The following is a 25,377-nucleotide window of genomic DNA, read 5'->3' on the forward strand; positions in this document are numbered from 1 at the left end:
ACCTTTCCCTTCCATATAACTTTCTATTAATGTGCTTTGATACGCAACTTCTGGAACATTTTTTCCTTTTGAGGCTTTCTGTCATTATGGAGGATGCCAATGATGGTTTTAAGCCATAATCATCTTAATTATGACAAATTACAGCTTGAACTATCTTGCTTTGCATGTAATGAGTCTATCTCATATATTAGTTTCACCTTTTAAGTTGCATTACTAAAATAAATTAACTTTTGCACGATATTCTAATTTTTCTAGTTTCAGCTGTAGTGGAAGCAGTGCAATGCATTACATTATGCAGATAGATGACAAACCAATATAAGGGAACAAACAGGAAAAATGTGATGTAAATTTGATCATGATATGGTTGTTGGTGCCAGATTTGTTGACGTGGGTATTGCAAAAACCTTAGAACTCCCCCTGGGATTTTCACAACATTCTAAATGGTGTGGAAAAAGAAATAAAGTGAGCACAGTTCTGCAAACCTTGTTGATGAGAGAAGTAAGTGAAGTCTGGCGAGACTGGGTTGAGCTGATAGAAAACTATGATAATTAAAATAATGACTTTCGAAACAATACGGTTGGTTTGTGTCACATGGCTTGGATAAAAAATGTGATAGATTTCAGTTGTCCCTGACTGGTAGTTGTAGCCTTTTGGAATGGGCCAAATTAGGGAGAAAAAAAAATAATAATCATAAAAATCATACATTTTAATTAATTTCATTAAATTAATGAAAGCCTCGATTTTTATTTCTAAACAAGCATATTAAATCATTTGCTTCTACCACACATGATTCTGGCTGCCTGCCAGTGTGTGAATAGAGACACATATTAGAGGATGCTAACTGTAGGATTATACAGGAACTGTGATGCTTCATCATCTCAATTACAAGGATAAAGTGCTATGCAAAAGCCATGAACCATCCTTATTTCTTCATATTTTGCTCACAGAGACCCAGATGTTCTTGTATTTTTAATGGAGTCTTGAGGAATAGTTGTCTAGGCTTCCTGAGAATTTTCAGGTTCAGAAGTCAGAAGTTTCAGTTTCAGGAGAATGTTGTTTTGTTCCCATTTTTTTTTGTTAGTTAAGCCACACAGTGACATATTAATCATTCTCTTATGAAAAAAAAAACAAAACACCTAACTTAAAACATGAACAAGTGAGAAACAGGTGCCGATTATAACAGATGATGAGGTTGTTGATTAGTATACTGGTGATGCTCAATGCTGAATGGAAGGAACAGACGAGATGAGGTTGCAGTTGAAGTTCTTGCAGATGAGTTTTAAAATTGGATCTTCATGCACTTTGTAGCCTGTCTCAGTGAAATACATGTTTACTTACATGTTTATTTCTTTAATTTAATACATGATTTCACTTAATATAACATGAAGGAATTAGGGATGGTACGAGAGAAATAAATAAATATACATGGTCATTGTGTGTTGTTATACCTATATTATCGCATTATTGCACAAAAGAATCACTAAATGCAATTTTCTCTCATTTCTATTATTTACTGGAAGAATATCTGATTTAATACCTTTTCTTATCTAAAAATGATCTTAATGTGCCATGTTCTAAGTTGTTTAAGTTATCAGGTTGTACAGTAAATATCAGTAAATGAAGGCTGAAATTCTGATATACAGTCTCATATTGATTTGAATCCCAGATGTTTCCAGTGTATACTGTAGCAAAAAATTGTTTAGTTGGCCCTGTCATTCCAATACATTTAGATGGAATTGTATAACCTACAGTAGATGTTTCTATAGTTCTCCTATGAATTTCTATATATATATATATATATATATATATATATATATATATATATAGGCTATTAATCTAACAATCAGGCATTTTGGGATTTATTTATCCAGCCATCCATTCATTACCCACTGAGCATACTGTACATATGACACGCGTAAATCACAGTTTTATTCCAGCTATTAATAAAAGCCTAACAAGATGCATGCAGTAACAATAGTTCATATATAACGAATTATAAACAGTACTGTTGTTGCCTTATTGCATATTCTGACAGTCATTAGTTAATGCAAACAAAATATTAAAAGAGGTCAATTATTATTGTTTTTAGACATCATTGATGATGTTTTTTATTAGATATAATCATCCTGTAAATGCATGCATGTACAAACATATGGCGGTAATAAGCCACTAAACACATTAGTAGACAAAATCTCTTCATTTTTGCTCCTGGAACAGCCGGAGATAATGAGGGCACATTGCTGCTGGTTGCTGTGTCATGCTGCAGCCATTTAAAGGGGAAAATGTTTCTCTGGCTCAGAGCTATTCCTCCAACACAGCCTGTTTTTTTTTTTTTTTGTTTTGTTTGTTTTTACCAATAAGGGGAAATTGGACTGATAGCTGACATTACATTAATGATATGCAGCTCTGCCTTTCATCTCTGACATCCTAATTATTGCATTATAAATGACTATAATTTCAAAACAGCACAGACATGAGGTAAAAGGTAGGGTTAATCATAGTTTTTAGTATGAATGATGTACAGTACTGTGCAAAAGTCATCAGTCACCCCTCAGTCAATTTGTTATAGGAAAATGAGGTGCAGTGATTATGTGCAAACATACATTTTTGGTCTGATCGGAAAACAAGGCACAGCACGTTGAAGCGCTTGGGGGAAACTATAGTTCACCTCTTCAAAATTAGTCTTGAATCAGTGCAAAAACACTCCATAAACTATTATAATGGGGTTTGTAGAGTGGACACACACTATAAGAAATACTTTTTGACCTCTTTGGAGAAACCACCATCCCCGCCAAGTTTTAAAACACACACATGGAACTTGACATTGACAAGTTTAAAGCCCCCTCAATCAAACAATCTAAGACCAAACACAAAGCTCTAACTTGTACAGTTCCTCTAATATAAGTAAAAGAATCACAGCAGTGCTGTTAGTTTTGATGTTTATCCTCATACTGAGTTTTTGGTGCAGGGGGCGGGGCAACTGCTGCATGTGACCCAAGCCACGCCCCTTCCACTCACATACGTTTTGTTACTCTGTGCAACATCTACCTCCACTACTACTAATGATCATCTTAGCTCATCTTAGCTTCTGGATCCTAAAATTGCAGTCATTATCGAATCCTCTCTCAGTAGATAAACTGTCACAAAACATAGAAAACAAAACATTCTAAAATCAATATTTCTTACCATATGATGTTGTTTGCATAACTCTCCTCTGCTCACTGCAGCTCACAGACAGCTATGAGTGATTGTTAAGGGAGAGAAGGTATGCCGTCCCTCCCACCAAGAGAGTACTGTCAGTTTCTGAACAAATTTTGCACAAGAGTGTAAATATGTTTTTGACAAAATTTCTGTTTTTTCTAAACCAAGAAATCCGTCTGACAATCAAAGAAACTCCTAAGAATCGAGCTGTTATGTTTATGACCTTGGATGTCTTGATTTATTTTGCTATGCTTGGATGTAAGTCCAATATATATTGCATGATGTAAAATCATGCTTAATTCTGTACTGCACTCCAGATATATCCAGATCCAGGATATAAAGGCTTTTTAAGGGTCATTTCTGGTTGTATAGTATGTAATATAATATTTAATCTGAGTAAAAAAGTGGTGCACAGTAAAGGTTGGGGAAATTTATTTATAAGATAATTTTTGTGATTCTTTGGGGGGCATGTTCATGTGTCACAACGCTAACTTCAGAATAGATTTGTTTAAATATTAATTTTAATATTTTTATGTTTGCATTTGAGATAGTAAAATGTTGCAGTCCCTCTATAATCCTACAGGTGGTGCACTCTAAACTATTCACACATTGACCACCATCCTGTGTGGTAGGAGCAAATTATGTGCAATTATTATTTTTTAAATTGTAACGAATTCTAAAAACAATTCATGTTATATCAGAATCACAATACAACTTGAATCAGCACCTAGGTATTGTGATAATATTGTATCAGAAGGACCCTGGTGATTCCCTTTCCCTAGTGCACAGTGTGCGTGAGCTTCCACTTGAGTGACTGTGGTGTCACAAGAAATACATTCTGATCCCTAGCTAACTACGGACCTGACACAGCATACTTTTATTTCAAAGTTCAGACATGCATACTTTTTCTCCTTTCCCACAGGACTCTGTCTCTCTCACTTTTTGCTCTTTAACTCCTTTACATTTTCCTCTCTGTCCCAGCAGGGAACTGATTTGAAGTTAATGGAAATAGCTTCATCTTCACACATGGTGGCTCATGGGTCTTTGAGCTTAAGCAGACAGTTCCTTGCTGTGTTACAGAATCGTGTCTTCCTTTTTTTCTTTGTGTGTGAAACCGTTGATTGCAAAACTGTCTCAAAAGCCCCAGTCAGAGACGGTCAGAATGTGTCTGTTGTGATTTGGATATAGGTAAATCATAAACTCCTGGGCAATATGAGGTAGAAATTATAATAGGGAAGCAGTTACCAGGGAATAAAGAGTGAATATAAAGAAGAATAAAACAAGGTATAACATAACATATTGTGCATATTATACCAAACAGCCATAACATTAAAACCTAATATTGTGTAGATCCTTATTGTGCTGCCAAAACAGCTCTAAAACCATCAATTCATGGACTCCACAAGACCTCAGAGAATGTGCTGTCGTATCTGGCATCAAGTTGTTTGTAAGATGCAAGATGGGGCATCCATGGAGCAGACTTCCATAGCAGTCCAGCACGTCTCACAGATGCTCAATTGGTTTTGAGCAGGTAATTTGGAGGCCAAGTCAACCCCCTGAACTCTTTTACATGTTCCTAAAACCATTTTTGGACAATTTCTGCAGTGTGGCAGGACACGTTATCCTGCTGAAAAAGATCACTGCCATTAGGGAATACTATTGTAATAAAAGGGTGTCCAAGCATTATTCCACATGAATTCCAGTTCTTTGGGTTTCTCAGCAGAACACTGCACAGAGCATCACATTGCCTCTCACAGCTTGCCTTCATCCCATAGTGCATTCTGATGCTATGTTTTGTTTTTCCCCCAGATGAGCAATAAACACACACACACACCTGTCCACATCATGTAAAAATGTAATTTCATCAGACTAAACAACCTTTTTCATTTCCTCCATGGTCCAATTCTGATGCTCACACGCACTTTCTGTGGTGGACAGAAGGTCAGCATGGGCACTCTGAGCCATCTGTGGGTACAAAACCCCAAATGGAGCTGTGATGCCCTGTGTGTTTTGACACCCTTCTATCACAGCCAGCATTAACTTTTTCAGAAATGTGTCTTGCAGTGGAATCGGACCAGATGGACTAGCTTTTGCTCCACAAAAATCCCCCAAATCTGTGAGCCTTGTGCACCCTTAACCCTGTCACTCGTTCACCATTTGTCCTTTCTTGGACAGCTTTTGATAGGTACTTACAATTAAAAGCTTAAAAATGTTAAGTGGTTGGAGACATCCGAATAACTAGACCGTTAAAGGCAGCAAACTTCAATAACCACCTCTTTTTTTTTTTTTTAAATCACATGTTAAGGCTTGGGTAGTCTGCAATTCTTTCAGACTTATCAGTTTGTGTGTGCACCCAGATTGAAGCCTAGATGTCATACTTTTGCATATCAAACTATACAGAAGACTTTGTTTTAATGAAATATTGGACTGAAATTGAGCTACCCTAGTCAAATCCATTATCAAACAATAACATGAAGCATGATCAAGCAGCATTGCATTGGATACACATCAAATCTAATCAGTGCATTGACACCAAGGCCAGAGGGCTGTTCTAGTCGCTGAAGGAAACATTCATCCCCAAGACAAACATAGCTTTAGCTCTTTCTTAATTATACACAAAGACCGTTCATACTGTACAATATTTATATGTCAAAGGTCTTCTTCTTTGTCTTTCGGCTGTTTCATGTGATCATTTGCCTCCATCTAACCCTATCCTCTTCATTCTCTTCTCTTACACCAACTACTTTCATGTCCTCTCTCACTGCATCCATAGATTTCCACTTTGGACCTTCCTCTAGACCTCCTGCCTGGCAGTTCAAACCTCTGCATCCTTCTACCGATATATTTACAATCTCTCCTCTGAACATGTCCAAACCACCTCAATCTGGCCTCTCCGACTTTATCTCCAAAACATCTAACGTGGGTTGTCCCTCTGATGAACTCATTCTTGATCCTATCCATCCTTGTCGCTCCCAAAGAGAACCTCAACATCTTCAGCTCTGCTACCTCCAATTCTGCCTCCTGTCTTTTCTTCAGTGCCACTGTCTCTAAGCCATAGAGCATTTCTGGTCTCACCACTGTCCTGTACACCTTTCCTTTCATTCTCGCTGATACTCTTTTATCGCACACACACACCTGACACTTTTCTCCACCCATTCCAACCTGCCTCTTCACCTCCTTTGAACACTCTCCATTGCTCTGAACCGTTGACCCTAAGTACTTAAAATCCTGCACCTTCTTTACCTCTGCTCCCTGTAGCCTCACCGATCCTCTTGGGTCCCTCTCATTTACACACATGTATTCTGTCTTGCTGCGGCTAACCTTCATTCCTCTGCTTTCCAGAGCATACCTCCACCTCTCCAAATTTTCCTCCACCTGTTCTCTGCTCTCGCTACAAAGCACAATGTCATCTGCAAACATCATAGTCCATGGAGACTCCTGTCTTACCTCATCTGTCATCCTGTCCATCACTAAAGCAAACAAAAAGGGGCTTAGAGCCGATCCTTGATGCAGGCCCACCTCCACCTTGAACTCTTCTGTCACACCTACAGCACATCTCACCACTGTCTTACAGCTCTCATACATGTCCTGCACCACTCTAACATACTTCTCTGCCACTCCAGACCTTCTCATACAATACCACAGCTCCTCTCTTGGCACCCTGTCATACGCCTCCTCTAAATCTACAAAGACACAGTGCAACTCCCTGTAACCTTCTTTGTACTTCTCCGTAATTACTCTGTAATTTATATGTCAAAGGTAAATTTTTGTTTTACTGAAATTTCCCAGCAAGATCCCATATATTATTTTCTGTTTTGTACTTTTTTTTTGCCGGTTTTTGTTGGTGGTGTTTTATTCTCCTCTTGCGGTTGGATTTATGTTTGTTCTCAGTAAAAACTTTTGAGACTTTGCTTTAAAATGACTTTTGCATTTTTTCCACCGGCCTACATCAGCCTTGATCTAAGGATGTAACACTATCTGTATCTGCACCTGTTTAATGCATCTGCATCTGTATTCAGATCTAGACCTAAAGTAAGCATAAACGGCTAAACGGAAAGTTGGGTTTTTTTTTTGTGCTGTACTGTGCCCCAGGAAACAATTAATAAAAACAACCCATGGATGCTGGAAAGTCATTTTCAGTCATAAATGCTAAAAACAAATACAATTTTAAAGCACAGAAGTTAAACTCCTAAACTTTAAAAGTATCTCAACTATAACTACTGCGTTCGTAATCTCTACCAGCCTGCGAACCCTTCTGTCAAGTTTCATAAACAATGAACCAGGGAACAGAAGATGATAAGTAAAAATAAAAATGGAAATTATGTGGAACAACCTATTTGATACAGATGGAGAAGTGGTTATTATGGAACAATTTTGGGAATTTCACAAGGCCACAGTTACTAAATGTATAAGTTAGAAGGTAAATTTGGAAGTTGTTGCTTATTGGTTCTTGGATTTAGGACAAGTTGGGCCATATCTTCAAGAAAATAATAAAGATGACATTAATTATATTCAAAATATAGTCATCTATACATCTCTGAGATAAACTGAAACATTGATTGCACTTCAAAATCTGTCCCCGAGTTTACTATTGATCTTGTACTTGAATGAGCAAAATCCCCCACAGTGACACTTTCTGGTAAGCTTTCCAAAAAAAGTGGAGGTTATTTGTAACAGTAAGGGGAGAAAAGGTCTGGAAAATGAATAATTGTTTATTTATTATTAAACTTTCTCTTTATTTTACAGCGTCCTCGTAACAGTGGCCTACCGGGGAAAGGACCTGTTCCTCCGTGGCTGGTAAGGGAGGCCTATTTAAGTTCAGCTTTTTTTTTCTTTCCTAAAATGGTTTCTTACTAATACTGTAGCTCCAATGCAAAAAAAAGTTATTAAGGAATGAAAAAGTGACCATGACCTCAGCCATGAATTCAGGATTAATTTTCACCGTTTGTCAATTTATAAGGCCATCACTAAACAATTTGAATGTCACCATTCTTTACTGAGAAAGATTGAAAAGCGCTCAAGACAGCTAGCTGCCAGTCGTCCCAAGAACAGGTGCTTAGCAAATTTAGTCCATGGTCAGATTGTTTAATTCTTAGAGATACAAGAAAAACTCTAGATCACGTAACCTACAGGCATCTGCAAACATCTTATATGTTAAAGTTCATGGCATTTAGCTACATGTTCTTTATGACTTTTCCTTGGATTGATGAAACCATGGTGAACCTGTTCATCATGCACTGTGCCATGTTTAGTGAAAACCAGGACTTATCACTACAAACTTATCACTTATACTGTACTAACTGTCAAGCAAGAGGTGGGCCTAGGACACTTACAGTTACTGAGAAATTGATGAACACCAAAATATTATTAAGAGAAATTTAAGGCCATCTGTCCAGCAGTTGAAACTCAAAATTTAAGAGTGCAACAGGACAAATCAAGGTGTTGGAATGCCATTAAGACACTGTGTCAACATCGTTGGAGAGATGTGCATGATGTAATCCCCTGAAACATCAACGAGCTAAAATGAATGGGAAAAGACTGATGATCCTCATACCGAAAATGTTTGATTCACCTCCAGAAATTGCATGTTATTAAATCTGAGGGTGTACTATTTTTTTTCTCACCTAGTTTCTGAATGTTGTTTTTCTTTTTGGAAAGAAATAACCATATATATATATATAAAAAAAACATTCTTATTTTGCATTAAAGGATATTTGTTTGGAAAAATAGGTGAGGACCATAAAAGTGTTATTTAGGCTGTAATAATAAAAAAATCTGCTTTGGGGATTTTCAGCTAAATAATGTTCCCTCTTTTAATCTCTTACAATTAGAAACTACAAACAATAAAAATATCCATCTCATTAAGCATTCACTAACTGTAATCCTTGTCATTTTAACTTTAGGATCACTTAGCTGGTGTCTGAATGTCTGCCATTTAGACCTTAAAACTAATGGCTCGTAAAAAATAATGAAGACTAATAATTTAATGGTCGTCACATAATCCCGAAAGAGCGATGAGCCGTGTGTGATGCTGACACTCGGTGTAAAGTGTCTTTAAGGATTTTGATCTGTTCTGCTCTTTCACTAAAGCACTTCTGTCATGCTTTCAATTGCCTGCAGCTGGATATGAAATATTTATCCCCACTCTTACTGGCTTATGAGGACCAGCTGAACGAGAGAGACCAGCTCCTCCAGTCATCTGAGGTTAGTGTGTGTACATGTGTGCTTTCATAGTAAAAAAAAAAAAAAAAAAAAAAACACTCTTCTTTAGTCCACATTAGTAAACAGAAGAAGACCTGATTAAGCAAAATCGCATGATAGGACATACTGTTGTACTGAATATCAGCACTGTTGTAATGCAGTCGTAGACATGGGTGCCAAAGAACTTGCGGCCGGTGTTGAATCCCAAATAGCATAAAATGTCAAGTTAGTGCCCTATGTAGGGTGTACACTCAAAGTACTGGCCTTGATCAGGGGTTAAATATTATTGGAACACTTGTGGAGTGGAGTGATGCGTCCCAGTGCTTGCTGTGAAGTCACCATGTCTTCGACATATACCTGTATAGTGAAAAAGCAAAAAAGGACCAACAACTCTATTCAAGACTGGAAAACTGGCTCATGAGCCTACCAGCTGTAATGTTGAACTGTGTCTTGATACAACTAAATTTTATTTTATATTAAAACCAATAACATTTAATACTGTATGTAGTGTGCGAAAGTAGTGAGTAAACTTTGAGCTTTAACTCTAATTATGATACATAAGATGCTGTTGTGTAACAAAGTGCAGCACTGACTACAATAACATGACGATTATTGTAAAAAAAAATAGACAAGAGAGCGTTGAGAGTGCATCAACTGAGTAGATACATACAGTACAGTAAATTAATTAACATTTATTAATTGTCTTTGTCTTTAATTTGTTGGCAAATTGGTAAAATGAGACAAAAGTCTAATCATCCATCGCAGCGTTTATGTGGACCAGCCGGCTGATGTTATCTCCGTTAAACACACCTGATGTGTTTTCTTATCTTGTGGTTGGTGTTAATACTTATTCAGCTGAGCAATTCAGACATAAATATTTTGAGTTAAATGTACAGTTCACAAATGGATGGGTACGGGATTTACACACCATCAAGCTGGAAAAATATGCTAACAGTCATTTAAACAAAGGTATCAGGAGTCATAGTGGGCTTGATTTGCATGTGTATTTAGCTTCTGTTTTCTAGTTCTACTAGGGACTAAATCACATTATTCATAGGCCATTGTCTGTTATGCTACATGTAAAAAAGCTCCATATAAAAGCTCTATTGGATGAGTATAGTTTTGTCTCATAATGTTTAGGCTCTCAATAAACAGCAGCAAACTTATTGTTAACATTTTACTATCAAATTAAAGACAAAGGCAATTAATAAATGTTCATTTATGTACTGGATCTAATTAGGCCATGCACTCAGGGAAGTGGTGGGTATTTATCCCAACGTCCCATAACAACATCTTACCACAATTACATATATGAATAAAATGAAATATGAATAGTAATAACTGAAGATGGAGAAATAGGTTATGAGCACCTGAGAGTTAACTGGGCTAGTATGGGCTGGGTACACAAAACAAAACACACAGGCGAATTTCGAAATATGATGTCATGATGCTCAATCCCTGGTGTGACCTTCTCTGTGAGACTCCATGAGGTTTTCTGCTGAGAAAAACTTTGAAATACCTGAGGAGAGTTTGTGATTCATCTCCCTAATATTTTGTGCTCCCTAAAAAAATAAAAGTAAAAGATGTATCCTTATGTTATCCTTGTTATATTGTCTTAATATAATATGAATAATTATTTATTTAGTGATTCTAATTTGAAAACCAGCTTGGGAATATACTGTACCGGAAATAAATCATATATGATATTATATGATATTATATGATATTATATGATATTATATTAAGCATCATTCAACTCATGAGGATTAGATTTTTACCCAAGTAAGCAGGAAGTCTGATCTTATTATAGGGCCCATGGAATGCAATGCAATGGTAGCAGCTATTCAAATGCTAATGATCAAATGATGCTGCTAAACTCACCTTAACATGTCTTGTACAATCATTAAACCACTAAGGGCAATAAAATATTGCTTTTGCAAATAGGGCTATGAGCAAACATGCCATTATTTTTACTGCTATTACAAACAGGAGTACACTTTTCTGTTCTTTGTGCTGTGTTGTGTATTTGTATTTTATTTTACACTCTACCAATTAGCTCTCTTTAGGCTCTCGCCTGCAAGAGGCTACTGCGTCACCCGGGGATCGAACCAGCGACAGCACGAGTACTTTATCGCCGGGCCACTTAGTGGTCTGTGCTTTGTACTGTATGATAAAACTGATAAAAGGATAAAAAATAAACCTCAATGTGAAACCCCACCCACGTATAAAAGTGATTAAGCTGCATTTATTGCGTTTAGATTTGTTATGCTGTATCAGCGAGTATAATAAAAAAGATGTACAACACAGTGGCACTGAAGAAAAGACAGTTGGCACAGTTGGAGGTAGTTTTGGAGGTATTGAGTTTCTCTTTGGGAGTGACAAGGATAGATCAGGAATCCTAAAAGAGTCTATTAGAGGGACAACCTATGTGAGTTGTTTTAAAGAGAAAGTCAGAGAGGCCAGATTGAGGTGGTTTGAACATATTCAGAGGAGAGATTGTGAGCATGTTGGTAGAAGGATGCTGAGGTTGGAACTGCCAGGCAGGAGGTCTAGAGGAAGACCAAAGAGGAGATTTATAGATGTAATAAAAGAGGACATGAAGTTACTTGGGTTGAGGGAAAAGTATGCAGAGGATAGGGTTAGATGGAGGCAGATGATTCGCTGTGGCGACCCCTGAAAGGGAACAGCCGAAAGACAAAGAAAAAGGTTTGTCATGCTGTACTACTGTACGGTCATACCGTTTCCTCAGAACAGTGTTCAAACAAAACATACATTTCAGTTGTCAATTCGTCTTTCAAAGACGTTTTATGCAATAACGTACCTTCTGCACGGTCATTACACCCATTAATGCAGCTTCTAAATCACTGCTGAGGACAAATGACATGAAAAATTTCAGCCCAAATGGAGATTGAATATAGAGGTTGTTTTATTCTGTGTAGTCGACTGAGACATTTGTCACTGAAACAATGCATGAGTGTACAGCCTAAGCTAGGAAGAAATCAGTCCCAGCCTCATGCTCTTGGTGGTGCTGTTGCAAATTGATTCACTAAAGTGTGATTACCAGACATTAGCGTTTGAAATATAGTTGCTTTACTTTGTTTTGTATGTTTGTAGGAGGAATTAAAGACGTTGAGAATGCGCACAGAGGAAGTGATTCAGGAGAATGAGAAGCTTCATACAGAGCTCAGCAAGAGGAGCAGTGTCGGTAATAAAGAGTGGTAAGTCTCTCTCTCTTTCTCACTTTTTTACTCACTCAGACATTAGCATTATACACATATACACAACCACTGTGGACAGTTATTAGCTAAACCTACTGTAAATAGGTGCATAATAAGCATGTTTTTTTTTTTATTTTAAAATCTAAAATTTAGTCATGTGGAAATGATCATGAAGCCACATGACTATTTAGTCGGAGCTGCAGGTTTACCATGAACATCAAAACCATCAAACCCTTTCCAGTTCACTGCAAAGCTGGTGGTTGGATTCGAGGACAATATTTGAGGACGTGCAGACCAGTGAAGCAATGAAAATTTGTTCTCATGTTTCTGGAACGATTGGTTGGCAATTTGTGTCCCCTGACATGGTGCGCTGTCATGCTGAATGTATGCATTCGTGGTTGGATGAACTGTAGTCATGAAGGAATTCATTTTAATTTTCCATATCATTTAAACATTGTTTAATCGGCATCAGGTGCATATGCCTGGAAAACATTCTCTACGCAGTCACACTGTTGACATCAATTGTACTGTCGAAGTGGAGTTTTAGTTGACTTGTTGTTTTTTTGTTAAAGTCTGATACGTCCATCAGCATGATGCAAAAGAGTTTCCAAAACCTCAACAATGCACCTGCGAAGTTCCTTTGTCCAGTGGTGAATTGCTGTCTTGTTCTTTACAGACAACAATGGTGCCCAACTTGGTTTTAAGCTAGTGTAAACAAATCAGAACCAAAAGTGTGCTCTTAGAAGCCATTTCACATGCCAAGGTTGACTTCAACCTTTTTTTTTTTTTTGACCTAAAGATTTTTAGGGATGTTTGGAATCTGCTAAAACCAGCAGGTTCATTTACAATCAGTGTATCTTTGAATCTATTAACCTGTTGCTTATTCAACATTACACAGTGACTAAACTGAGGCATTGGTGCTTCAGTGGTAGGTTTCTCGCCAACCATGCAGAAGGCCTGGGTTCGATTCCCAGCTAGTTCTCAAACCCCAGCAACTACTGTAGATGGTAAAGGAGTTGGTAGTGAACTTAAACACAAAACTGGCCGATGTTTCAATCATACTCACACTATATTTAAAGTTCTGAGAAACTCCAACAATTACTAAGGAGACAATGTTGTTTAAGATGATGTAACATTATCAGATGTGTTTTCTTGCTGAAAGTGCTGGTTTTGAATGTGGGTTTTGGCAGGAAGCTGCTCTCCCTCCAGTACCGCAGACCATACCGACCCACTCAAAGAAAATCTCAGAAAAGAAGAAAAAAAGTTAAAATAAAGACTTTCTGTTTCTGCCCTTGTGATGGCAAAAGGTTTGCTACATAAGAATTACATCACATTATTTTTAAACAATCTTTGCAATATTTATTAATTATTAATTATATTAATACATACGTATTAGATTCTCTCTCTCTCTCTCTCTCTCTCTCTCTCTCTCTCTCTCTCACAGACGCATAAACACACACATGCACATATTTCATCAGGGCGCTTATTTACTGTTATAGGGTCTATTAACATCTTAACCTGATATTTAACATTTAATGCTGGGTGATCTTGCCATAATGCCATCTTCACGAGAATCTTCAGCTCAGGTGAATAATAAATGTCAGAGTGGAAGGTTGTTGCAGGTATGTGCAAAAAGGAACTAAAGATTTAATGAACCGTTTTCAGTGGAAACTTTTATCGTTAGCCTCTAAGAAAATACAACATTCTCTCACTGTTTACATTTCATGTGTTAGTTATTTACAGTATCTGCCTTATTTTAGAAGGAAATTTCAGAATAATGGCTAATACACAGATTCATTTCCGTTTTTTTTTTTTTTTTTTTTCATTTTAGTGACTATACAAGATTTTCAGTAGGCATATTTTTTTTTATAACACTTTGCTGTGAATGTACAGTACTCACTCCTCCTGAGAGATTTGGTGCAGTCCTGTCAGGTTTGTTGGCCTCCTTGTTGGATATCCTTTTTTTGTTCAGTCCACAAATTTTGTCAGGAATTCAGGTCAGGGCTTTGTGATTGCTGCTCCAATTTTTCACTTTGTTTGACTTTAAGTCAGTATCATTATCCTGCTAGAAGACCCAGTTGCGAACAACTTTCTGGCTGATATCTTGAGCTTTTGCATCAGGATTTCTAAATAATCCTCTTTACTCGCGGTGCCATCTACAGTATTTTCTTCTGTCTCCAACATAATGCTACCACCCCCATGCTCCACAATTGGGATGGTGTGATCCTTAGTGCTGATCTTTCTCCAAAGCAGTTTAGATTTTTCTTTTACCTGACCAGAGAACACTCCAAATGGTGGGAAATGTATTCTATTTTACTTATTTGTCATCTTGTGTCTCCAGCTCCTTCACTACCCCACAGCTTATCCACTACTTCTTTGGTTGTTTTTTTGAGGTTCAGATTGTTGAACCTTTCGTATATTACACTTGGCAGTAGATATTAGGGTCACTGACGTTTCCTCATGTACTGTACGTCATGGCAGATCCTTTAAACATAATAATTGTAAAAAGAAAAGAAATATATAATTGTAAAGTAAATGATTGAATGACAACAACACCATGGCAAGTAAATGCTGATTATACTTACAGATAATTCTCTTTTTGTTTTCCACTTTAACATACATCATCTACTGTAGGACCTTACACAGGCAGGTGTGTGCCTTTTCTAATTTTGTCCAGTGAATTCCATTAGGCAAAGATGGACTGTTGTAGAAGGATCTCAAGGATAGGAGTAGGATGCAGTAGAGCCTAATTGCAAGTGTAAAGTCTATGTAGAATTATGTGGGGGAAGAAAAAGGGATTTAAATCCACTTTAAGATGAGTTTGAAATAAATAAAAAGAAAGGAAAAACTTGTAACTTGCGCTTTTACTTTATGTGTTTAGGAAACAGTTGCAGGATCAGGCAAAGCTGGTGTTGGAGGAGAATCAGGTGCTCATTGAACAGCTGGAACTCCAGCATGATAAAACCAAGGAGACAAACACCAAACACACACAAGAAGGTGAGAGAGATCTATGTACCACTGACTGATTTAAAATTGCATTGGATCAAGTAATTATTTAAATTGCTTTATATATACAGTACATGTGTTATTTAATTTTTTTGTGTAAAGACATAATGAATTTTATATCATCAATACAACCTCAGATAAATAACAACGTATAACATTTTTCACAATGCCATTATTTATTTAACTAAAATTAAGCCTAAAGGATTTAACAGGGTATATCGCACCCATGTGCTGCTAATCTTCAGTCTTAGATTAGTTAGTCATCAGCAGTTGTGCTGAAATCTGTAAAAGCAAACGTTTTGGCAGTTCTCTGGTCAAAATAGAATTAATAGGCACACCGACAAAGTAAAAGTGTGTGTATAATTTTTAAACATGCATTAAGCTTCAGTAATGTTTCAATAGAACAAATATAAGTATAAATATAATGTTTTTGTCTTGATTGCAATATGTACTGTATATCCATACATGGTTTATTCATACTGTATATCGCAATATCTTAATAAATATAAGCACTAGTTTCCTAAATATGGAAATGTATTATTTAATATATTACATTAATATATTGCCATATTTCTTTCCGTAAGGGATGTCTTGAGCACCCTCATTTCTTTGTTAAATTAAATAAAATCGTGTACAATAAATAAATGAAATGGGAACAGTTGTTTAACTGTGACAGGCTACAAAAATGAATAACAACCTCAACAGCAACTTTCTTTCAGCAACCTTTGGATACGAATCACTGGCCAGATCCTCTGTCATCATCTGCACCTGTTTCTCACTGGTTCATGTCTCAAGTTACTGTAGATGTTCTTATGCTTGAGTGATTCATAGGTCACTGTATGGCTTAACAAACAAATAACATTCCTATGAAACAGCTCAAGTGCAGGGACTGTCAAACAACTAAAACATCCTTTAGAAAGCCTAGAGATCTTAAAAGAAAGCCCGGCTTGTTGGAAGCAAAATGTGAAGAAATGAGGCGTGGCTCAGAACTTTTACAAAGTACTATATATACATATGTGTGTATGTGTGTGTATACAGCCCATGATTTGAATTCTTTACATTTTTCTTTACAGTGTGCAGAGTGACAAAACAGGTCATGTTGTTGGAGGCTGAGAAGCAGAACCTGGAGACAGAGTTAGATGCAGCACATAAAGAGCTCCGTGTGCTGAATGTGAGGCTTCAGAAAGCTAGTTCAGCCCTGGAGAACTCGGTCAGCATTATTGAGCACACCACCACCACAGATAAACTCAAATGGTATGTTGAAACATTTTTTGAGACTATATATTAGAGCGGATAATGTACACAAATAAAAAAAATATTCTATACGTACTTATATAATATATTTTTTTAAATGATGTATTTGTTCTTTCTTACCTAGCTACCTATCTACCATTTTGTCCAGGTGGGTGCATGAAACTGTGGTCTGCACAGTTTCTTCCCTATTTTGTTCAGGCAATCAGGCTGTTCGTCACAGACATATAGGGTGCAAAGCATATAAATTATCTGTCACTCCAACACTGTGAGAGATTATAGATCAATCACCCACGACTGGCTGAGGAGTGTGTACAGCCCCTAATCATGCAGGTCATTACTTACAGCAATCACAAATAGAAGAACTTGAGACATGTCCATCTGCTCTGTAATTATTGGCACCCTTTAAGAGATGGGCTAAGATAATAAACATTGCAACTTGATCAATATTGTATAACAATAGACAAATATTGTATTGTGTTGTTAATTTTGGAGCAGATTAAAATTAGCCATAAAGAGTTGGGCCCCGGGGCTGTTTTGTAGGCAGTTTTGGGAAGCTTGGTAGCATCATGAATTCTGATAAATATTAGGATATTTTAGGCATGAAAAAAAAAAAAGGCAGTAGGATGATTTGGTTATCTTTAAAATCAGAACAGAACTGGTTGCAGCAACATATCAGTGCTTCTGTGTTGCCAAAACAGCTTAAGTGAACCTCGCTGCTGAGTTCTCACATCTCTTGAGAAAAGTCTTGAAGGGATGAACACATGGTGTTGAACAATGTTGTCCAAAACAGCTGGATTAAGATCTTGCAAATCTGTAAACATCATAGGATGCACATAAATTTCATACCAATCAAATAATTTACTAAACCTTTTACTTAAAAGAGACCACTTGAATCAGGAGAGTTTATACCCAGCCAAATCACCTCCTGGATTTAATTAAGCAAATAGTTAAGAAACTTTAATTGGATAATCACTGCAGTGATCAATCTGGTTCAGTTGTCAAGAAGTAACTGATGCAGTGAGTAACTTCTTATTTAAAAAAAAAAAAAAACATGCCAGAAGACATATCCTGTGGTTGTGGCAAAGATGTTACTCTCTTTCAGAAGAGTCAAATTATTGGCACAAATTAGGGGAAATAAAAATCTAGAGATTGCTGATGACTGTAAAACACGTTATAAAAATCTGTAAGGATAGTGGTGAACCATAATTTTCAAAGAGGATATGTGGAATCACAAATGTGCATGATAGAAGATCACTTGATAGAAGAAAACTCTCATAGCAATGTTTAATAGTGAAGGTAAGAGAGTTTTCACATGCAGTGTAAAGAGAACTCAAGGGATTGGGACTAAACAGCTGTGACAGCCTCATTAGTAAGGCTAATTAGAAAAAAAAAGAATCTTACATTTTCTAGGGAGCATAAAGAATGAACCTTGGACCACTGGAAAAGCTTATATGTTCTGGAGTGTCCAGATTTACCCTGTTCTAGAGTGGTTGCTACATCAGGTTAAGAAGAGAGGTAAAGAGATGAAGTGATGCACCCATCGTGTCTAGTGCCTACCGCACAAGCCTGTGTGTGATCTGGAGTTTCTTCTTTAGGTCAGGTCATCGTCATCGCTGTCCATACCGCTTTATCCTGTATTTAGGGTCGCGGGGGGCCTGGAGCCTATCCCAGGAGACTTGTGTATGAGGCAGGGTACACCCTGGACAGGGTACCAATCCATCGCAGGGCTCTTTAGGTCAGGTCTAGGCGTTAAATGTTGTGTGCCCAAAAAATGAGGTCAGTTGATCACCTGAATATAATGAATAAGCAGATTTTTTCTTTCTTGATGGCATGGGCATATTATTCATCAGGCATAAATTGTGAAAGAGTGGGTAAGAAAGTAGGAGACATTATTTTTACACATGGATTGACCACCCCAAAGTCAAGATCTTAACCCCATTGAGAATCTTCAGGATGTGCAGAAGAAAACTTCACGCAGCGGTCCGACTCTCCCATCATCAATACAAGATCTTGAAGAGAAATTAATGTGACTCTGGATGGAAATAAATGTTATGACATTGAACAAGCTTATCAAAACGATGCCATGGTAAATGCGAGCAAAGCGAAAGGTTGTCCAACCAAATAATGTTTGGACAGTGTATTTTTTTGATGAGATAGTAGTTTAGTTAAATCTGCAATGACCCTGCAGCGGACACAAACCTATAATGTCTGTAGTTGATAATCAGGCCGTGTCTGTTTTTTCTGTTTAGGAAGTTGGAAAAAGAAGAGAAGATAAAGAGTACTGAGGTGGAGGCACTGCAGGATCGCGTGGCCACGTTGCAGGCTGAGAAAAAGACTTTTGTTTTAGAAAAAAATGACCTCAATGCGCACATCAAACACCTCGAGAGCGAGCTCCAGATGGCACGCCAAGCAAACAGGTAAACATGCAACTAATTCAAAATCCAAAATAAATGCTGTTTTTCCATACATACAGTGTGTATACCTTGTTTTTCAATAATATCAGATCCTGCTTATAAGAGTTTTCCTGCTCTATATGATTTTTTTTTTGTATATTATTGTACTTTTTGGCATGATGTAGCTTTAAATGAGATAAATCAGCAGTATTAAAAATAAGTTCATATGATGGGAGCTGGTATCAGATGTATTAATATTCATCCCCACACTCACCTTTGTCTCTTTTTCTGACTCGCTGTCTCTCTCCAGAAAGGCTCAGAGGCATATTGATCTTCTGAAGCAGCAGATTGAAGATTCTTTAGAGAAGGAGCTCGTAGCTCACCGGTACCTCACCAGAATTGTGATGCTTGCTGAGAAAACCACGTATGAGCGAGACCAACTCGTACACATGGTAGGAAACACAAAAACATGCCCACAAACACACATTAAAGCAAAATGTTTAAGGAGTAAATATACACCTGTGCCCAGCATGTCACATACTGGAAGGAAAGTGCTAATATTAGTAGGCATGACCAGACTCTTTCACTGGCCAGAAAGAATAATAATAATAATAAAAAATAAAAAAACCTAAAATAACTAGTTTCAGGTTCGGGAATGCAGAATAGCTTAAAATGTCTTGCTGTTTCTTGATGCTAAATATTTACAAATGCGAGAACAGCTATAGTGAAAGGTAAAACAGCCAGATCATATACATTTAAATATACTGATATTTATGATGGCAGCACCAGATCCTGATCCCACTTTGGCTCCTCTCACCCCCGGACCTAGCAAAATAATTCTGGTTTTCTCCTTTCTGCGTGGAGATTTCTCTACTGTGACTCATTTTTGCTGCTGTAAACAATCCCACATGGATATGCTAAATATTGCTCTTCATAAAATCATTTATGCCAAAGTCTAACTTTTACTTCAGGATGGAATCTCACTTCTTTAATTGATATTTGTATCTATGAACTGCTGCTGTAATCATAAGTGTTTATCCCAGGACTTGATTGTATTCATGTATGTGTATGCTGTAATGATTTAAAATCCCACTATCTGGTTATCATAGAGGAGGATGGGGTACATTTTTGCTACATTTATTTATTTTATTTATTTATTTAAAGTACGAAGGCTCACTTTTATCTATGGTTACATTGCTCACTTCCGACGTTTTTATGACTCCAATGCTTATGTGTCTGTCCTGCATCTTTCATGACATTTGGGGTAAAACTCATCAGATGTTGGTAACCACTCATTCATTTCGAACAATATTTGTAATTTTAGCTAAATGTTGCTTGGGACTTTGCTCTGGAGGATGGCGAAAAGTTAGTTGACTGTATTTGTTAAGTTCCAGAACAAGTAAAAAAAGCCAGACACCTCACTTTAGCTATTTTTAGCAGCTCTTGCTAGACCAATCTTCCCGTTCTCATTCAAGTCACATGATCATGAATCAGATTCAAAAGTGACTGAGATCTGAACAGCTTTGCAGACTGCACTAAAAGAAAATCGGATCTTTGTCATATTACGGTAAGAAGAATTGAGACTCTGGTAATGTAAATGTACCTACTGTATGAGTCAGGGTCCTCCCAAGGTTCCTTCCTCATAACGTTTTGAGAGTTTGTTCCTCGCCACTGGCATTGCTTGGGATTAGGAATCTTAATCTGCATTCTGATATCTGGAAAGCTGTGTTGTGACGATTTGTGTTGTTAAAAAAAATCACTATAAAAAAAAGATGTATGGGTATGAAAGTAAAAAGAAGGTTTAAAAAGCAATCAGCTGTAAGTCTTTTGAAATAGAAAAAGAAAAACCTAAACAATCTATTTATATCAAACTTCTAAGTAAACAGTGTGTAACCTAAATGTACCAGGTCTTTTTAATTTTTTTTTATTTTTTTATTCTTGGCTAAATTTAACTGAGTCCAGGATGTCAGCTTCTGTTGGTTTCTGCTTGGTTTCTCCCCACTACGCCTGATTGGCTCGTTGTCCTGAAAACGTAACTCCCAGTGCTCTGTAATAATTCATGTCTCATTCAGTTCTGTGGACTGTATCTGCTGTCTGCATGAGCAGGCACAAACCACACCACATTCTACCAGTCATCCATCACGGCATCATTCTATCACTTTATCACTATAAGTACGTATCTACTACAGTATATGTTTAGAAATAAAACGTTTGGTCAAGGTTTCCTTCTCTAATATCATGTACAACGTTAGCTATAATGGCACATGTCAATGGGGATATACAGTATTACACAGTATTAGACATCAAGTGAACAATCAGTTTCCAAAGCTAATGTGTGGAAGCAGGAAAAATGAGTTGGATGAGTTGGTCAGCAGTGTTGGGTTTATCGCGATAGATTACTCGGATTACTTTTCTGATGTAACGTGTAATCTAACGCGTCCGCCAGTTAAGTACTCAGTTATTTAGTTACTTTTTCAAAAATGTAATCCATGAGCCAGACAGCAATCATTCCAGAACATCTTCAAATGGCAGGTTTTGTGAGGTGTTCCTTGTATGTGGTGGTGATATCTACCAAAAGTGCTCTTAGAAATGACAACCAGTTAATTGGGGTTAAGAGGTGTCCCAAGGGTGCCCAAGGCTTATTGATGTATGTGGGAAGTAAGTAGGAAGAAGAAGAGCTACTATGTTACAGCATGTGACTAAATATTGATAATGAGGTTGACAGTTTTTATTAAGTTATTCAGTTACAGTCATGAGTGTTTTGCCACTTTACTATTAGACATGCATGAAGACGTTAATTTATATATAGGTAGGGCTTATTTTTTTTACTTGGATGCATTAAATATTTCTTGAGGTATGTGTTTTGTTTCATTATTAAAATTAAACAATTAGAACAGAGAAATTACATTACTTACAGTTTAGTCTGATTGTTAATTGTTATACGTATTGCTGTGATTAAAGGGGGCAATAAGATCTGACATGATTTATCAGGGTTTAATTTTTCTATATCACAAGAATCTGCCATTTTAACAGGACTATGTATGCTATTTATGTCTGCTGTAAGTGGCAGGTACATAACACTATTAAATGCAGCTATGAATGGATAAGAAGTATACTGTGATTTTTGTAAATCTTTTGTAAATAATATAGTTAGGGTTTTACCTCCTTATATTGACACCTGTCAAAGGGGTGGGATACATTAGGTAGCAAGTGAATTGTCATTTTATCAAGTTGACATGCTAGAAGCTGGAGTCCAATGCATAGAATGGCTAGCCTGTTTAGGTAAATCTGAGAGAAGAGCCACTGTAGGACAATTTGCTCAATAAATATTTCTGGCTATGATCGGAAGGTGTCATTACTCAAAGTGCATTGCTGTGTTTGAGGCTGCATAAACAAATGCTGGTCATATTAACCATACTGACCCTTGACCACTGTTGAAAGTGTTTACAATGTGCATGTGAACGTTAGAACTGGACCATAAAGCAATGGAAGAAGGTGGCCTGGTTTGATGGCCTGTGTTTTCTTTTACATAATGTGGATGGCTGGATGTGTGCATTACTTTAGTGAGAAATAGATGGCCTGAGAATGCACTATGGGACTAGTGCTTCTATTGGCAGGAATTCCAATGAAGACAGTATGATACCCTGGGCAATGTTTTTCCAAAAAACAAAAACAAAAAAAAACTGGTTCCTGGCGTTCATGTGGATGTTACTTTGGCATGTAACATCTACCAAAAAAGTTGTTGCAGACCAAATATTTCCTGATGGCAGTGGCCATTTCAACAGAATAATGAGTCCTACCTTACCAACAAACCTGAACAAAGAGTTCAAGGTGTGACTTGGCCCTTAAATTCCCCAGCTCTCAATCTGATTGAGCATCTGTGTGATGTGTTGGACTAAGTAGTCTGATCCATGAATGCCAATCTTGCATCTTATGGGACGTTTAGAGGTCTTGTGGAGCCTGTTTCAATGGTTCAAGTTATTTTTCTGACACAAGCGGGACCTATTCAATATTAAATAAGCAGGTAATTATTAATGTTATGGTTGATTGATGGATATGGTTTGATAATGTTGATTACTAAAGTACCTAGTTTAGTGAAAAAATGCTTCCAAGCATTCATACAGTATAACTCTCTATTCATCTGTATACTGTAGGGGATCTAGCTATCCGTCTTGTCTATATAGTAAGTTTGATGTGTTCTCAGCTGCCATAAAGATAAGGAGAGAATTATAATACAGATAATATACTGTGTCATTAAGATAGCATTAGCAGTAAAAGTTATAAACATCTGGGAAAATGTATGTGTTCTGTATATGAATGCCAACATTTATAGCCCTTTATTTTCCATATGACCAAAGGTGTATTGACACCTGACCATTATAGCCATATGTGCATTCAGAACCTCCATTCCAGATGTAGCCCTGCCTAAGCGGTTATATTATCTCTTACTGGCATGTTATACATTTAAAGATGTGATCAGCTGACAGATCTTATACATGATCACACTCCTGCAGAGGCAGCATACACCTCATTTAAAAAAGCTAATTAGATTGTATTAAGCTTAATTAATTAGATTGTACTTGATCATTAGTATTGAAATCCCATTTAATGCAATTAAACCATCTGGAATTACCACAGAGCACTGTTACTACAGAAACAATTCGGCCCTTCTTGATGGTTCTCTTTTGTTTTTGCTTGTTCGGTAACTCGATATGCCATTAAACAGCAATATATCTGACTTACTGTTCTAAAGCTTGAACTGAAGCTGGATTATTTGTGTTATTTGTCTTTATTGAAAGCCTCTCTTTCTTTTTTGTGTGTTTTTCTTTCTTCCCTTCCCTGTTCTTGTTGTACTTATCCATCCTACTCCTTGTCTATCCATCTATTTGTATATTTTTCACCCTTTCTCTTCATGACTGTCTTTTAACCTTGCCTCCTTCTTCTACTCTATCTCTATACTCATCCTACCCTCTCTCTTTCTCTCTCTCTCTCTCTCTCTCTTTTCCTCCCTTTTTTCTCTGTTGATATGTAATCCATCCTATTTCCTGTTTCTCCCCTCAGGCCTCTTGTCTAGAGAAAGATAAACAGGGCACCCTTACCCGCATCCTGGAGGGCACCGTCCGTCTTGGAAAACTTCAGGAAAAGGTCAAGGTAAGAGTAGAACCCTACACCCCACACACACAAACACACACACACTCACACAGGAAGCTTGGCACAATCTCAGGTAATATTTGTCCGTTAGCTACTGTGTTATTGATGGGACGATCATTGATTCTATTTGATGATCGGTTGATTTCCTGTGAATTTTAAGAGATCGATTATGAAAATTGTCAATCGATTAATCTGTGCAACTGCTGCTAACCTGGGCAACTGCGGAATCATACATAAAGTATGAGGAAAAAGGCCACTCATGGCGTACTTTGGTTTTAAGAAAATAAAACCAGCAGCAAGGGAAAAACTTAAAAATCTGTCACATGGTGTATTTCTACAGTGGTAAGTACTAGTTGACCTACAATGACAGTGTCGTTCTGCTTTTATCAGTTGTGTCATGTCTGTAACATTACCATATATTTTTATGTGAGTAATGCTATTTGATGTACTGTAGGTATGTGTAATGTACTCTGCGTGTAGTAATAGTGAATAGTGGTGTGATTGTTTTTTCAGAAAACAACAAGTAAAAGAAGCAATGTACTGTGTTATTAATTGATCATTGGTTAATTTACATTGGTGGCTCAGTGGTAGGTTTCTCGCCTGCTATGCAGACGGCCTGGGTTCGATTCCCAGCCAGTGCCCAAACGCCAGCCACTAGACGCATTGCCGGTCCCAAGCACAGATAAAATGGGTGGGTTGTGTCAGGAAGGTCATCCGTCGTAAAACCTGTAGTAGTGTAGTGCAGATCGGATAGTCAACTATGGCGACCCCTCAACTTTCTCTCAGCTGCTCCCGTCAAGGGGTCACCACAGCAGATCTTCTGATCTGCACTTGCCTATTAATTTTATAAAGGTATATACAGTTAAACCTTGGATTGCGAACATAATTCATTCCAAAAGTGTGCTTGTACAGTATATCAAAACACTCGTATATAAAAGCGAATTTTCCCCATA

The 25,377-nt window shown here is 37.2% G+C and overlaps 1 protein-coding gene across 3 annotated transcripts in view; it reads left to right on the plus strand.

The window, feature by feature from the left end:
• cep89 (centrosomal protein 89) overlaps positions 1-25,377 on the plus strand; it is a 94,106-nt gene that overhangs the window by 21,235 nt on the left and 47,494 nt on the right. For 2 of the 3 annotated variants that reach the window (XM_053491288.1, XM_053491291.1), the window contains 9 exons: positions 7,948-7,998; positions 9,322-9,405; positions 12,517-12,620; positions 15,502-15,617; positions 16,700-16,880; positions 17,005-17,028; positions 19,130-19,297; positions 19,584-19,725; positions 24,335-24,424. In XM_053491288.1, coding sequence (XP_053347263.1) covers positions 7,948-7,998; positions 9,322-9,405; positions 12,517-12,620; positions 15,502-15,617; positions 16,700-16,880; positions 17,005-17,028; positions 19,130-19,297; positions 19,584-19,725; positions 24,335-24,424 — 960 coding nt within the window. The remainder of the gene's footprint in view (positions 1-7,947; positions 7,999-9,321; positions 9,406-12,516; positions 12,621-15,501; positions 15,618-16,699; positions 16,881-17,004; positions 17,029-19,129; positions 19,298-19,583; positions 19,726-24,334; positions 24,425-25,377) is intronic. The other variant, XM_053491289.1, reaches the window with a different exon arrangement.

Source organism: Clarias gariepinus, chromosome 3 (genome assembly GCF_024256425.1).
Source record: "Clarias gariepinus isolate MV-2021 ecotype Netherlands chromosome 3, CGAR_prim_01v2, whole genome shotgun sequence".
Classification (NCBI taxonomy): Eukaryota; Metazoa; Chordata; class Actinopteri; order Siluriformes; family Clariidae; genus Clarias; species Clarias gariepinus.